The sequence below is a fragment of the Acomys russatus genome, chromosome 8 (genome assembly GCF_903995435.1).
Source record: "Acomys russatus chromosome 8, mAcoRus1.1, whole genome shotgun sequence".
Classification (NCBI taxonomy): Eukaryota; Metazoa; Chordata; class Mammalia; order Rodentia; family Muridae; genus Acomys; species Acomys russatus.
The window spans coordinates 63,620,352-63,635,103 of record NC_067144.1 but is presented as its reverse complement, the minus strand read 5'-3'; the positions used below and the strand labels follow the sequence as shown (position 1 = coordinate 63,635,103).

Below are 14,752 nucleotides of genomic sequence, written 5' to 3'. Positions count from 1 at the left end.
GGACGCCGATTCTACTTTGGCTGTCTTGGGAGCCATGGCTACCACTGTTGGAAGGCTGCTGCTTTCGTGGCCTGGCTCGGGATGCGGGGCCTGCCGGAGTGAGTTTTTGCTTTCCCAGTCTGGGAAGACAATCTGAGGTGCAGGAATCTGGGGAAAGAGAGGGGACGCGGGCATGGGCGGCTCTTGTGGGGCCCTAGTCTCCTGCAAACGTGACCCCATCTCCTCTAGGAAGTGAGTACTGGGGCTTGCCTGGCCAAACCCCTTGGTTTGGGGTTTGGAAGAACAGTTCAGAATTTCTTGTGCCAGACATTGATAGTTTGGGCATGGGATTTCCGCTTTCCTGGAGCTTTCTTGTCCTCTCCCAGATCCTTTCCAACTACAACTTTGCTTTGCTTCCCGCCGAGTCTGGTTTTGGGACGCCACTGAGGAATCGGTGGCTATGTGAGAGTAAATCAGAGGCGGGGATCCATTGCTATAAAGTGGTTTAAGTATGCCCGGGTCGAAGTTTTGATGTATGTTCTGCAAAATTCTACTGCTGTCTATACTTGTTTCAGCCCCATAGTAAGCTACTTCTATTTCTTCGTAGGATTTATAGTGACGTCGCCAGCTGCTCAGCTGTCACCCACAGAACTGACAGAAATGCGGAATGATCTTTTTAATAAGGAAAAAAGTAGGCAGTTATCGTTAACTCCCCGAACAGAGAAGATCGAAGTTAAGCATGTTGGGAAAACTGATCCTGGCACTGTCTTCGTGATGAATAAAAACATTTCAACTCCTTACAGTTGTGCCATGCGTAAGTAGCAGAATCAGCATACAGTCTTGACCATTTTACAGGAGCTATGTCGAACCCCGCAGAGGGAAAATGCTGTAATTGTTTTTGCAAAGCTATAGAATTTATTTGGAGCCATATTGTCATTCACGATCACTTTTGCTTTGTGGGTACTGTGAATATTGCAGAATTTCTGGGGTATAGGCTGTCTCCCAAGTTTGCCTGAATATGACTAAGTTTAGGGAGCTCTACCCCCAACCTCCAGAGAATAATGGGTCTGAATGGTGCTGGAGAGACTATCTCTCCATCTTCTGGGAGCATTTATCCAGTAGGTCTCATTAAAGTATTTTGAGTTTCTCGTTCTACCGTTTTCTGTTTAGCTTTTTTTTTTCTAACTGAATAGATGTCTCATCTGCTTGCTACTTGCCCCCTGTGTTGTGGTTTTGTTTAGTACAGACATAAGTGTAGTGAATGTTAAATTAATTGTTTTGTTTATATTGTTAGATCCTTGGGCTTAAAGGGACACTGAAGACAGTTGGATAGGGCTTTGATAGAATTGATAGATGCGATACTTAAATTTAAGTATCTCACAAATAGTATACAGGCATGTTTGATTGTCTTTAAACTTTTAAAGGGCCCATGATAATACCATTTACGTAATTGGCAGCATTAGTTGCCGTCTGAAACTAGCTTAAGGTACTTGTCCTCAGTCTCGCTCTACTCTGGCACTGAAAAAAGTGCTGGTGATAAGTACTCATTTGGTTTTTCATGTATTTCTTAGCATGGGCTGCGTGGTAGACAGTAGGAGATTATAGAGGAGAGGAGAGTAAGACAAACCTGAGGCCATGATGGAGTTCTATACATACTGTAGTCTGCAGAGGGGAAGTTTCTGAGCCCTTCTCATCATGACCTCTAAGACCTTTGTTATGGAATGTATATACCTATTAATGACTCTGTAGTTTGATAAGTTTCATGAGTATGTGTAAAATATGTGATCAGGGTAGAATTTTCTTATGTTTGGTAATGGAACAGATTAGAGGTGATTGGCTTACATGTGAATTCACATTCATAATTTTACAATGGTAACAACAGTATTTAATTTGAAATGTCTGTAATGGAAAAATGGAAGAAAGAGCTGGTTTGAGAATCAGACTCAGGGATAATTTAAACAGTTTATGTGAGTGTATAGATACTGTACTGGCTTGACCCAGGCTAGAGTCATCAGAGAGGAGGGAACCTCAGTTGAGGAAATGCCTCCAAGAGATCCAGCTGTAAGGCATTTTCTCAATTAGTGATCAATGAGGAAGGGCCCAGCCCATTGTGGGTGAGGTCATCCCTGGGCTAGTAGTCCTGGGTTTTTATAAGAAAGCTGGCTGAGCAAGACAAGGGAATCAAGCCAGTAAGCAGCGCCCCTTGATGGCCTCTGCATCAGCTCCTGCCCTCAGGTTCCAACCCTGCTTGAGTTCCTGTCCTGACTTCCTCCAGTAATGGATTACATCTGGAAGTGTAAGCTGGATAAACCCTTTCCTCCCCAACTTGCTTTATTGTCATGGTGTTTTGTCTTAGACAGGTATATTTTCCTTTTCTTTTAAGTTGTCTGTGCATCAATCCATGTATTCATGTTATTTCTCTTTGAATATTTAACTATAGCTCTTTGAAGCTTATTTTATAAGTTGAAACATTAATATCAGACTGGATTTAGCTTTAATAAATATCATTAAAGGCTTGTATAATTTTGTTAATAATGCCTTTGTGTGTTTTTTAATATAATATATAACATTTCTGCAAAAAAATAACCAGTAGAATCTTGCTTCCTTTGTTTTGTATAATAATGTAGTACTTACAATTGTAAATTTCACTTTGGATTTTGTTAGATTTAGATCATCAATCAATTTTACATTTCAGATTTGAGTGAGTGGTACTGCAGGAAGTCCATTCTGGCTCTTGTGGACGGACAACCGTGGGACATGTATAAGCCTTTGACCAAGTCCTGTGAGATTAAGTTTCTTACTTTCAAAGACCCTGATCCAAGAGAAGTGAATAAGGTATTTTCTTTTGTCCCCATTTTTTTTTCTTCTCCTTCTAAATCAAACCTATGTCTTATGGAGTGTAAAATCTTAAAATATGGCTAATCTCAAATGTTGTGTTCTACTGCCCAGCTTAGGTATTTTCGTAGCTTAAAATATTAGTGGTATCAACTTGTCTGTATTTTGGATTGAGAAAACTATAGGGCATGACATTTATTCTTATAACTCTTGATAACCCTCTACATCATTGGGAATTCCATTCCTACTGATATAACTTGAATTTGTTTGGAACTCACCATATTCTGTGGATGATTTTAGTAATTTTTATTCTCTGTTCCACCCATAACCCCTTTACTTTTACTACTCAAAACATCACCCTTCAGAGAAACCCTGTCTTGAAAAACCAAAAAACCCAAATCCAAAACAAAACCTCCCCAAACCCTTCATCCTTTGCAGTTCTATTAAGTTTAATTAGTGACTTGAAGAACTTGCCTACATGGTAAAGTTAACATAGCTTTCTGATTTGCTAGTCTTCTGTTTTTTGTTTTACCACCTACTGGAACTTTTCTCCTCTTCCTTGTCAGTACTTGGTGGCTAATGATTTATATTTTATTATCATCTCTGCTTCTGCTGATGCTCCTCCTTCAATACAGATCACTTCCTTTCCCCTTAAAAATTCTGTTTGTATCTTATGGTTTAGCCAAATGCAATCTGCTCTTGGAACCTACTAGGTTTCCGCTTGTTAAAATTCTTTTGGCTCTAGCAAGAGTTGGCTAGTGTCTCTAGATACGATGTTTTCTTCTTATTGTTGGATGCACTAGATCCCTGCTTCTGTGAATATAGGGGTAAATTCCTTCTTGGATCTAGTCCTTGACTTCAGGAAATGCTTCATAAATGTCTGTTGAAATGACATACTTAGGGGCTGGAGAGATGGCTGATTGGTTGGGAGCACTTGCTGCTCTTGCAGAAGATGCAGGTGCCTGTCCTCAGCACCCTTATGGTAGTTCACAAACGTGTACTAACTGGGATTCCAGGGGCTTCTGTAGACACCACATGCACATGGTACGTATACAGATAAGCATGAACACTTATATACACGTACAATTAAAAAAAAAAGGAATGACAGACAAGGAGATGATAGAAATGTTAGCAGCAGTAACACTGACTATTATGTATAAGGTACTGGTCTAAGTAAATTATAGGTGTTCATTTAATCTCAGGTAAACTCTATAGAGTAGGTGCTTTTCTTCCTATTTCTTTTCTTCCCATTTTTCGATGAATAAATGGTAAAAGGAAGCTTCTACAACTTGACTAAGGTTACTAGTTACGAAGTGGGAAAGTCTGGAAGTGAACCTAGGTAGTTTGCCAAAAGCACAATAGAGTTTTATTGTCTTAGTGCTTGTTCATTTTGGGAGCATCGGCTGGTATTGGAAACATATGTGCTAAGCCAAGAGTCAATTAAAATTTAATACTGTAGAAACGGTAATGAATGTCAGTGTACTACATGTGTGTGTGTCTCTTTCTGTAGGCTTATTGGCGTTCTTGTGCTATGATGATGGGCTGTGCAATAGAAAGGGCGTTCAAAGATGAATATGTGGTCAGCTTGGTCAGAGCACCAGAAGTTCCTGGTAATATATAGATCAGTATTTATACTTTTAAGATCTGTGAATGTTTTGGTATTTATTTCTGATTATGTACAGGCTTTATTTCTGACTTTATCTAGTAAAAGATTATGCATGTACTTAATGTATTGTAGGTAATACAATTGCTGTTCGGATGCCATGTGAATAATCTGATAAGTCAGTAATTAACACAATAAAACTAGTTACTCTTGAATACAAACATCATGGAATTACACTGTCATAGTGGTGTCCCCCCCCCCCCCATTTTACGACTATTTCTAAATTGAATTTGTGACAGGGTGAGGAAATGGGATGATGGGAAGGCTTAGCCACTTAGCTAGTTCCAGTCTTCAGAAATATGACCATAGAGGGGCACCACATTGATGAGGTGTGAGGTACAGAGTCTGTAATCCTGTTAAAATCAGAATTTCTCACCATTATGTATAGACGTAATGTGTGAAATTAAAAAAAAAATATATGTATGCATAGATATAATGAAGATATCTAAGGATATTATAAAGAAATTGAGCATCTCTTGTAGTCATTCCTATACTTAAGTGTCTTGTTTTTTGTAGTTCTTTTATTTAATTATTTTATTTTTGTACATATTAATTTATATGTTTTTGTAGTTTTTGTGTCTAGTTCAGTTAAATTCAGTTAAAATTCCTGTAGTGATAATGTAATATTCATGAAGAAAATGTGTATGTTTAGGGAAAAACATGATACTTTTTAGATTGATAAAATATGAACTAATGTTTTTGATAAGGGGCATTTTATGATTCCCTAGCAAGTAGCTGGGATCATGAAGACAGTTTTATAGTTTGTAGAGTTAGCAGCAGTTGCTAACTTTATTTTATGATCTACCTAATTAGTTGTAGATTAGTATCTTTTGCCCTAACAGGTTTGTCCTTGTGTTTTCTCTTTGACTTGCTGTTGGCTCTCCAGTGATTGCTGGAGCCTTCTGCTATGATGTTGCCTTGGATAAGAGGCTGGATGAGTGGACCCCAACAAAAGTAAGTATGCTCTTTGGAGCATTACTTTTTCAGTCTGTATTATTCTCTGCAAACTTGTGCTGTCAATACTGCTGAATGGTCCTGGACATTGAAGACACATAAGACAGTCTCTCTGAGAGTATTCATCTGTTTATTATCTGTTTATCTGTCTGTCATCAATCTATCATCCACCCATTCTTCCTTTCTCTGTTGATTTTCCAGTTTGTTTGTGATATTTATGTTTATATTAGGGTATTCATAGTAGTCAAGTCAGACAATTTTTTTTTTTTTTTTGAGACAAGGTCTCTCTGTGTAGCTTTGGCTATCCTGGACTCACTTTGTAAACCAGGCTGGCTTTGAACTTATAGGGATCTGCCTTCCTCTGCCTCCCCGAGTGCTGGGATTAAAAGAGTGCACCATCACGCCTGACTTTCTTTTGAGTCAATTTATTAAAATAGTTGACTTAGGCATCTGCAATGGTGACTTCAACCTCCACTTCTGGCTCAATACTGATTGAAGTAGTCTGCTTAACAACCTCAGGACCATGTAAGCCAGTAGTTGCTTGTGGATTCTCACTTGAAGTGATCCCATGTTTTGGAACCCTCACCACAAGGTGCTTTTCTTGTGATTCTCAATGTCTTGGTAGGAATGCACATCAGTCCTTTCACTTTCAGGTTCTTTTCCTTTGCACTGATAAGTTGGCACAGATCCGTGGGCTGGCTAGCCTGCTTCCTTTCCTTCCCTTCCCTTCCCTTCCCTTCCCTTCCCTTCCCTTCCCTTCCCTTCCCTTCCCTTCCCTTCCCTTTCCTTTCCTTTCCTTTCCTTCCCTTTCCTTCCCTTCCCTTTCCTTTCCTTTCCTTCGCTCCTTCCTTCCTTCCTTCCTTCCTTCCTTCCTTCCTTCCTTCCTTCCTACCTTCCTTCCTTTTGCTGGCCTGGAACTAACTATGTGGATCAGGTGACCTCAAACTCACAAAGATCTGCCTGTCTCTGCCTCTGGCTCTTGAATGCTGGTAGTAAAGGTGTGTCCCACCATGCCTAACGTTTTAAGTACCATTCTTAAGGGAGTAGTTTTTAGGATGTCCAGAATATAAAATAAAGAAGCTGAGCTTGAGAGATTGCTCAGTAAGAATGCTTACTGTGTGTGCTGTCTGTTTTTTTGTCAACTTGGCAGAAGACAGAGTCATAGGGGAAGAACAAATTTCAATTGAGAAAATGCCCCTACCAGACTGGCCTATGGACAAGTCTGTATAGAGTTTTCTTAATTAGTGAGATTGATGTGGGAAGGGTCTCATTGCTTTTTTTGGTTTTTCTACTTGTTGCATTTTAATTTTAGTAAACATTTATTTTTATATTTAGAGTGAAATGGTAAATTTTTGTCTTTAGATTTATCTTTAACAGTTTTAACTAACCAGTATAATATCTTATGAATTATTTAGCTTCTGGAATTGGAAGAATGTATGTGGTCTACATATTCAAATACTATGAATGAAAAATGTTATGATAAATTTGTTTTCCCTTTCTTCCTTCTTTTAAATTTAGATCTGCAGCACCAAGTGTACAGTTTTGTCTTCTGACTTAGGGAGAAATGCTTTTGGGTGAATGGTTACTGATGGTTGGTTCTTTCTTCTTTCAGGAGAACCTACAGTCTTTCACAAAAGATGTCCGTGCTTTAATGTATAGGGACCTTCCCTTTGAAACCCTGGAAGTTGATGCAAAAGTGGCATTAGAAATATTTCAACATAATAAGTAAGTGTTGGCTGCCTTTAAAACAAGGCCGGCCTCTAAGAATAGCATATAATGATGAATATTCAGCCGTTAAGAAATGCTGCTATTTTACTTTATATATAAAGTGTGTATGTGTGTGTGTGTGTGTGTGTTATTTTTGGTACTGGGGGTTAAACCTAGCGCCTAGTGTGTGCTATGCAAGTACTCTACCATTGAGCTATGTTTCCAGCCCTCTTTTTACTTTTAATTTTTCAGACACAGTCTCACTGAGTCGTGCCGGTAGACTTTGAACTTCTCACTTTCCTGTCTTAGTGTTTGGAATACCTGGGGTTGCAGGCCTCTTACACTGCCATGCTCAGCAGGAACTTTAATATTTATGTAAGGCTTCATTTTATTTTTTTGCCCTAAGATTTATTTTTCTGTAGCACATTTCTCTTTCTGTGTTGTCATTTATTCATCTCATTGCTAATTGATTCCCGGAAAAAAGTGGTTCCTACTCCCTCAATAGCTTTCTCATTACATTTTAGCTTTCTGTTTCTGAGGCCATCCCTTCTCCTTTAATCAAGATAGTATGCTTCTCTTTTTTCCTTCTACTCTGAAGTGATAACCTATGCTAAACAACTGTATTATTTTGTGTACTTGGCTGCCTTTCTCCTTTATTCTTCCACTCCAAGTGAAAAGGGTAAGACTGGAAATGCAAGCAGTTTGGACAATATGTATGCATTCAGGTCATAATCTTCTTTGTGTAAAATAGCCATTTGATGGACTTGTCAGCATTTTAAATCCAACTTTGCTTCTCAAGTCTCTTTTCCCTTTCAAATGGTAGCTTCCCTTCTCCTTGTGTTTGGAAGAATGAACTGAATTTGAGTATCCATGGAATGGAAGGTTAAAAGTAACTGGAAAGGAACCTCTGTTGAAAACAAAAAAACTATGTAGCCTAAAATCACAATGCATACCTTGGAATTAGTAATGGGCCAGGACTGGACTCTGCTTAGGTGTGCAGCAGTAGACTCACAGATTCTTATAGGGATATTTTGTCATAAATGTATTCTTGAGGCTCCTCAACTTTTCTCTAGGTTGGAACCTTGCAAAGCGGTATACCTTGTATCTTCCATAGACATTAATAATGCTGAAGTGAAAAATGCACACTGCTAGCCCACTTGCAAAATAAAGCCTGCCCCCCATCCTAAAAAAAGAGGGTAGAAGTTGCTGTTTCCCAAAGGACTGGCTGTGAAGCTCTTTCCTGTGAAGTGGTTTTAGCGTATTCTAGTTCAGTGTACTTTGTCCTAATCTATTTTTTTAATCTATCTAGACTGTATATAGCACTAGTACCATAGGTCAAACCAACTGTATATAGTAAATCAAATAATAGAAATATTATTAAGCTATGTATCTAATTTTTTTTGTAAATTTTTCAGTAGCTACATTAAAAAATCTGTGATACTAAAATGTTAATTTAACTCACGATCCATATCAAACCTGCTACATATTATATATTCTTTCCAATCCCAAGTGCTCAGAATCCAGTGCGTACTTACATTGGAATATTTTTTCTATCTCTTCACATATGTAAGCGCTCTGTAGTTGTGTTACTGACAGTGTACTTTTAACTTCCATCCTGTGTTTGGTGGAATTTCCTTTTCCTGAATCAGCTGTCATAGTCTGTAGGGACTTTTGAGACATTGGTATCTTATCTTTGTGTGATGAGAGGAAGGGGAATAGTTTTGGGTAAATTTAAGAGGACAAGAATGTTGGACTACGGAAGGCTATTTAGTGACTGGAGCTTCTGCTTCTGAGAGAAGTGAAGGTACCATCAGTGGCCTGCAGCTGACAAGAGCGTCTCGTAAAGGAGGGTTAGGACAGAGATATATTCAGTTGTCCCCTTCATCTGTATGGGTGCCTGGCAGAGGGATGACTGGTGTAAGCCAGTGCTCCCCACTGCACCATAATTCATGACCTCATGTTCATGCCTACTTGATATCTACTTGGCACTCAAGGATAAATGGAAAACTTCTTAGCAAGCTTTTACCCAGCCTGTGAGTAATGAGTGTGCAGTAGTTATACGGGCAGAGCTTGATGGACTCGAGAGACTGCAGGTGGTGGAATTGGTAGGACTTGGTGATGCAGTTCATCTAGGAGTGAGGTGTTAGAAGAATCAAGGAAATCTCTTTGGTTTCTCACTTAGATACATGAATGGTTATGTTATGATATTGAGATAGGAAAATCATTAAAAAACATGTTTAAATTAGAAAAGAGGGTTTTTTTTTTCTTTTTGTTATTCAGTTTGGTGACTGAGGGTTTAAGGTGTTTGTGGAATGCCCTGGTGGATGTCAGGATATTTTGGGTCTCTAGCACAGAAGAGAGATACGGATTAGGGGTAAAGGTGTGGGGAATCTAACTGCCTCAGTGGAAGCTTACACTTGTAAGTCAAGATGCTACTTTAAGGCAGATACTTAAGTAAGAATGAGGAAGTAGGATAGACTGCCCTTGGAAGGGAAATGGAAGGTGGCTAAAGAGCTAGGTTAACAGGCAGCTGGGCTTGTCACAGGCCAGTGGAAAGAGGCGATGAGAAGTGGAGATGAGCACAGTGCAGGACCAGAAGTGTCCACTTGGTTGGAGTTCTGGGTTGAAGCCTGAGGAGAGGGAACTGAGGAGTAGGAAGCTCCAACTGAAACAACCTCGGAAGTGCAAGTAGAAGGGAGGCTTATTTATTTATTTATTTATTTACTTACTTTTTGTACTGCTTTTCAGGTACAAAGTGGACTTCATAGAAGAGAAAGCATCTCAGAGTCCTGAGAGAATAGTCAAGTTACACAGGTAAGAGTTGAAAATTGCACATCTATGCTACAGTAAGCCTAACTTTGTTATCCCAGTGAAGTGCGCTGATTAAAGTAGATGCATGTGTCGTGTACTGTGCTGTCATTACCTTACTCTGTCGTGTTGCTGGATTGGTGTTGGATGTGGTGGCAACCAGGAGTTTTATATGATCCCTAGGAACAGTTGTGCTTTTGCTTTTCATTTTATGTATTTTCCACCTTTCTGTTTGTTTTTGTGAGATGGAATGTCTGTCAACTGGCCTCAAATATGTGAGGCTCCCACTTCAGTCTCTCTGCCTTACTCCTTGAGGCACAGCTCTCACTGAACAGGGAGCTTGTGGCTTCAGCCACACTGGCCAGCCAGGAAGGTTCTGGGATGCACCTGTCTCTGTCTTCCAACATGAGGGTTACAGGCATGTGTAACTATGATTGGCTTTTATGTAGGTGCTGAGCATCAAACTTACACAGCACATGTTCCTATAACTGAACCTTTCCCCCAAAGTCCAGGGTGTTTTTCTTCCAGTTCTTTATTTCTGCCTTCAGTCTGTCCTGCATGCTGAAGTGTAGCCTTGGTCACTGTGGGTTACTGTAAAGTTGTAGGTCGTCATCAGTCTTAGACAAGTTGCATTATGTGTCCCACGATGCTCAGAATCCTTTATATTTGTATGAATCCTAATTAAAAGATTTCTACTTTGCAGCTTATCCTCCTGACATTGTATGTCAGGGGTTCTTTCAGAGGGATTGAATCAGGTTATTTTTGGGTTGAGATATTGCAGTAAAGAGAAGTAGATCATTTTTCTAACTACTGTGATTTAATATTAAGGTTTTCGCTGCTTATTTTTCTATCTCAAACCAGAATTGGTGACTTCATTGATGTGAGTGAAGGGCCTCTTATCCCAAGAACAAGTATTTGTTTCCAGTACGAAGTGTCAGCTGTCCACAGTCTTGAGCCCACTGAGCCGAGCCTCATACGCAGATTTCAAGGCCTGTCTTTACCTGTTCACTTGAGAGTAAGTAAAGCCGAAGCTCCACCTCTTCTAGTTTGGGGATGGGTTGATTCTAGACATGATTTTATAAAAATTTGGAGAACATGCATTTTCATTTTCCTCTAATTTCCACTAATGATTTTGCCATCTCCTTTATGGTTTAAAACAGATTTATTTAGGATTAAAGGTTTTCAAGAAAGAAACAGTTGTTGGAAACTTTCAATCAAATTGAGATATCATTTTTAATTTTCCAAAGTAGCCTAGGAGAAAAAAGTGATGACACATTGAGGGGCACTGGGGAACCTGTTAGTGAGTGAGGCCTCTGGAATGCCCTGGGCCTTGTGTGTCACCTCTTCCCTCCCATTAGTGCTGTGCTCAGGAATCAGGAAGACTTGTTGTTTCCCATGTTGCCCCCACTTCTTGCTAGTGCTTTGTCTTTCACCTTTTTTAAACACTGGATTTTGTGGTAATTGCAGTTATAAGAAGAAATAGATGTCACACACCTGTGTCTGGTTTCTTCAGTGGCAATGTCTTAGAAAATAAATGTCAGGGTATGGACATCGCTATAGGAAAAATTGGCTGGGTGGGGCAGCTTCTGCGGTTTCAGTTCTGTTCCATTGATCACATGTACCCATCTCTGCCATACCCACAGTGTTAATAACTGCGGCTATAAATAGGGCACGGAATAGGGTAGAATAATTTCTCCCACTTCATTGTTTTTTTTTTTTTTTTTTTTTTTTTGTCAAAACTGTTTTTTTATTTTTTTAAAATATATTTGTTTGTTTGAGACAGGGGACTACATACCCCTGGCTCTTCTATTCTACCCTCCTCTGCTGCCAAAGCACTGGATGCTTGGCCAATATCTTTTTATTAATTTCATTAATTGAATGTTTAATGTATACAATTAATTTGGTCATATTTCCTTCCCCTCCTCCCTTAACTCCTCTTATATCCATTATCCTCTGTCCACGACCAGCTTTGTGCCATCCTTTTTATATTTCCCATTGAGTCCAGTTTGTGCTGCCCATATGCTCATGGGTCTGAGGTCATCCATTAGCGTATGGTGGACCTACCAGCGGCTCTACCCTGAAAGAGAGCTGAGTCTCCCTCCACTTCAGCTGTCAGTTGCTCAGCTAGGAGTTGGGGACAGTGGTGGGGAGGGGAAGAAAGATCATAAAGTGAGAAGGATTGTAGAACACATGATAGGAAAAAGAAAGGGGAGGGTGGTTGAAGTGGGGAGAGGACTGGGAGTGTCGGGTGGAGGAATATCTTACTCTAAGGACAGTTCGAAAACCACTAGGAATTCTGTTTTACAAGGTATATATGCTTTCAATGATGGAAGTGACATGTCAGGACAACGGAGGAAGAATGACATATGACATATCTCTGTCAAGCAAAGTGGGGTTCTGTGCAGTTCCTCCTCCTATTCGCTTTTATAATCACACATCTGTGTATCTTCTTACTTGGTTTAAAAAAAAAAACTACATAAAGGGACAGGACAGGTGATTCAGCACTTACATACTTCTCTTGCAGGGGACCAGAGATTGTTTGGTCCATAACACCCACATGGGGAGGCTCCAATCCCGTGTAACGCCAGCTCTAGGGGATATGAGGCCTCTAACTTTCTTGGGCACATGCACATGCCTACATACACATACACATGATTTTTTAAAAATGCTCTGGAAAGATTTGGACTTTTAAAAACTTCCGTTGGGGGCCTAGAGAGATGGCTCAGTGGTTAAGAGCACTTGCTCTTGCAGAGGACCTGGGTTCAACTTCCAGCTCCCATATAATGGCCCACGACGTTCCATAGCCCTTGTTGCAGGGATTTAATGCCCCTTTCTGACCTCCACAAGCACCAGGCACAGCTATGGTGCATATGCATATACACAGTTGAAACATAAAATAAATCTAAAAACTCCAGCTTCCCTCTGTATGTCATTTATAGCAAATATTTTCTTTCAGGCACATTTTACTGTATGGCACAAACTTTTGGAAAGATCAAGGAAAATGGTAAGTTTTGGCTTTTGAAATTTCCTTCTATGAGGAAACTTCTTAGAAATAAAGCAACAACCAAAACCAAAGCAAACCAAACTAAACAAAAACAGCAACATCATCATCAACAACAACAAAACAGGGGTAGGAAGCAAAGAAAGCAAAGTATAATAATTTATCTCACTAATAGTGCTTGTTCATCCCGATGGCTTTTTGTCCAGAACACAGCTATAATTTGCCTTGACATTTGTTACTAGCATACAGATGGTGCTGTAGAACTGAGAGAGAAATGATGTGAGGATAATTGTTCTTCATAGCTCTGTAAGTCCTAGTTGTGTGTTTCTTAAAATTTTTTTGTAAACTTAACGAGCATTTGAAAAATTAAGATTTGTGAGAGTTACAGTTGCTATGACTGTTGATTGTGCCCACAGTAAGATACACTGATAAAGAATACTTTGTGTTTCACCTCTGGTAATTTTTCTCATAGTAATGGTTTTGTTTTATAGATGCAAAGAATAAGGTGAAAAACTTGGGAAGTCTACATATAATATGCCTTAGATTATATAATTTTTAATAAGATCCCCTTGGTGGTTTATATTGGCAACTTGGTTTTTAAGTCTTTTTTTTGTGTGTGTGTGTTTAACTATTTGTAATCACTGAAGGAAAGAGGGACATGTTTTTGTAGCAGAGGGAGTGGAGGGTTGAAGTGTGGGTAAAGGTTGAACTGAAAGCTGTAGGAGCAATAAAGCTGTTGATGTCTTTACAGGTAACTGAAGATGAAATCAGACAGACAGAGGACACTGTATCTACCCAGTAGTGCTCTAAAATTTAAATATGTATAGTAAATTAAAATAAAAGCTTTTAATACGATGTACGATTGCTTCTGCTCTGTGGATTTATATACTCATGTTAAAAGACAGTATGTGTTGCCAGGTTTTGCTGTTTTAAACAGTGGTGTAGTAAACATCCTTGTTCAAAATAATGCCTTTGTCGATGGAAGGTGCTGTTAACTGTGTAGTTGTTTTGTGCAGACATGCTAAGCCCCCAACAGAGCTTTTCTGTTGTTTTGTTTGAGACAGGATCTCAGTATATAGTTAAGCCTGCCCTGGAACTTGCTATATAATCCTGCCTCTGCCTTGCAAGTGCTGGAATTAGGGTGTGATCATTTTATTTAATTCTCATAACTTGTTAAGACAGTGCTTCTATTTCATAAACAAGAAAACAGAACAGGAATGCAGGTGATTTCACTCAGTCTGGTTTACTCTGTGCTGCCTCCTGTATGAAGACCTGAGTAGGTTTGCGTTCTGGTGTTGGAGCGTCTGTTAGGTGCTATCAGATGCTAGCCACCAAAGATGTTTCCTAAAAAAGTTATACATACATCAAAATGTTACAAATTAAAAAAAAAATCATACGCCAAAATTAACTAGACCCAAAGTCTATACTATATTCAGTGAACTTCCATGCAGTTAAAATAGCCATTTGTAGCCAAGGCCATGGAGTGTCACCTCAGATTTTTACACTTTCACTATTGACTATATTTGCATACACATAACCATCACCAAACATGAAAAATACATGGCAGTATTAGAACTGGAAAAGGAATAGCTTTATATCCCCCTCCATACTGCATCATTACCTGCTCTCAGGTTCTGACAAGGGATATTCTCAGCAGTATTTGAAAATATCTGCTTCCTCACATCTTGAGCAGACCTTGGTTATTGTTTTTTGGGAAGACTTTGCTAAAACCAAATGTGTTTCCTATTCTGGCCTGAATACTCCAGGGGCTGGTGCCCAGGCTTTGTCTGCAGACCTCGTTTTCC

At 39.4% G+C, this 14,752-nt stretch overlaps 1 protein-coding gene across 1 annotated transcript; it reads left to right on the top strand.

The window, feature by feature from the left end:
- Window positions 1-13,856, top strand: Mrpl39 (mitochondrial ribosomal protein L39). Its single transcript, XM_051150160.1, has 10 exons — window positions 1-98; window positions 587-793; window positions 2,675-2,814; window positions 4,325-4,424; window positions 5,364-5,431; window positions 7,044-7,156; window positions 9,887-9,952; window positions 10,808-10,961; window positions 12,903-12,950; window positions 13,699-13,856. The coding sequence occupies exons 1-10, from the start codon at window positions 35-37 to the stop codon at window positions 13,747-13,749; spliced, it is 1,011 nt and encodes a 336-aa protein (XP_051006117.1). The 5' UTR covers window positions 1-34; the 3' UTR covers window positions 13,750-13,856.
- Window positions 13,857-14,752: the final 896 nt, after the last annotated feature.

Excerpts from the sequence above, each read along its gene's own strand:
- Mrpl39 (XM_051150160.1), top strand. The coding sequence starts at position 35 with ATGGCTACCACTGTTGGAAGGCTGCTGCTTTCGTGGCCTGGCTCGGGA. Across the intron at positions 5,432-7,043 it reads ATGAGTGGACCCCAACAAAA|GAGAACCTACAGTCTTTCAC; the intron begins GTAAGTATGCTC and ends TTCTTCTTTCAG. Across the intron at positions 7,157-9,886 it reads GAAATATTTCAACATAATAA|GTACAAAGTGGACTTCATAG; the intron begins GTAAGTGTTGGC and ends ACTGCTTTTCAG.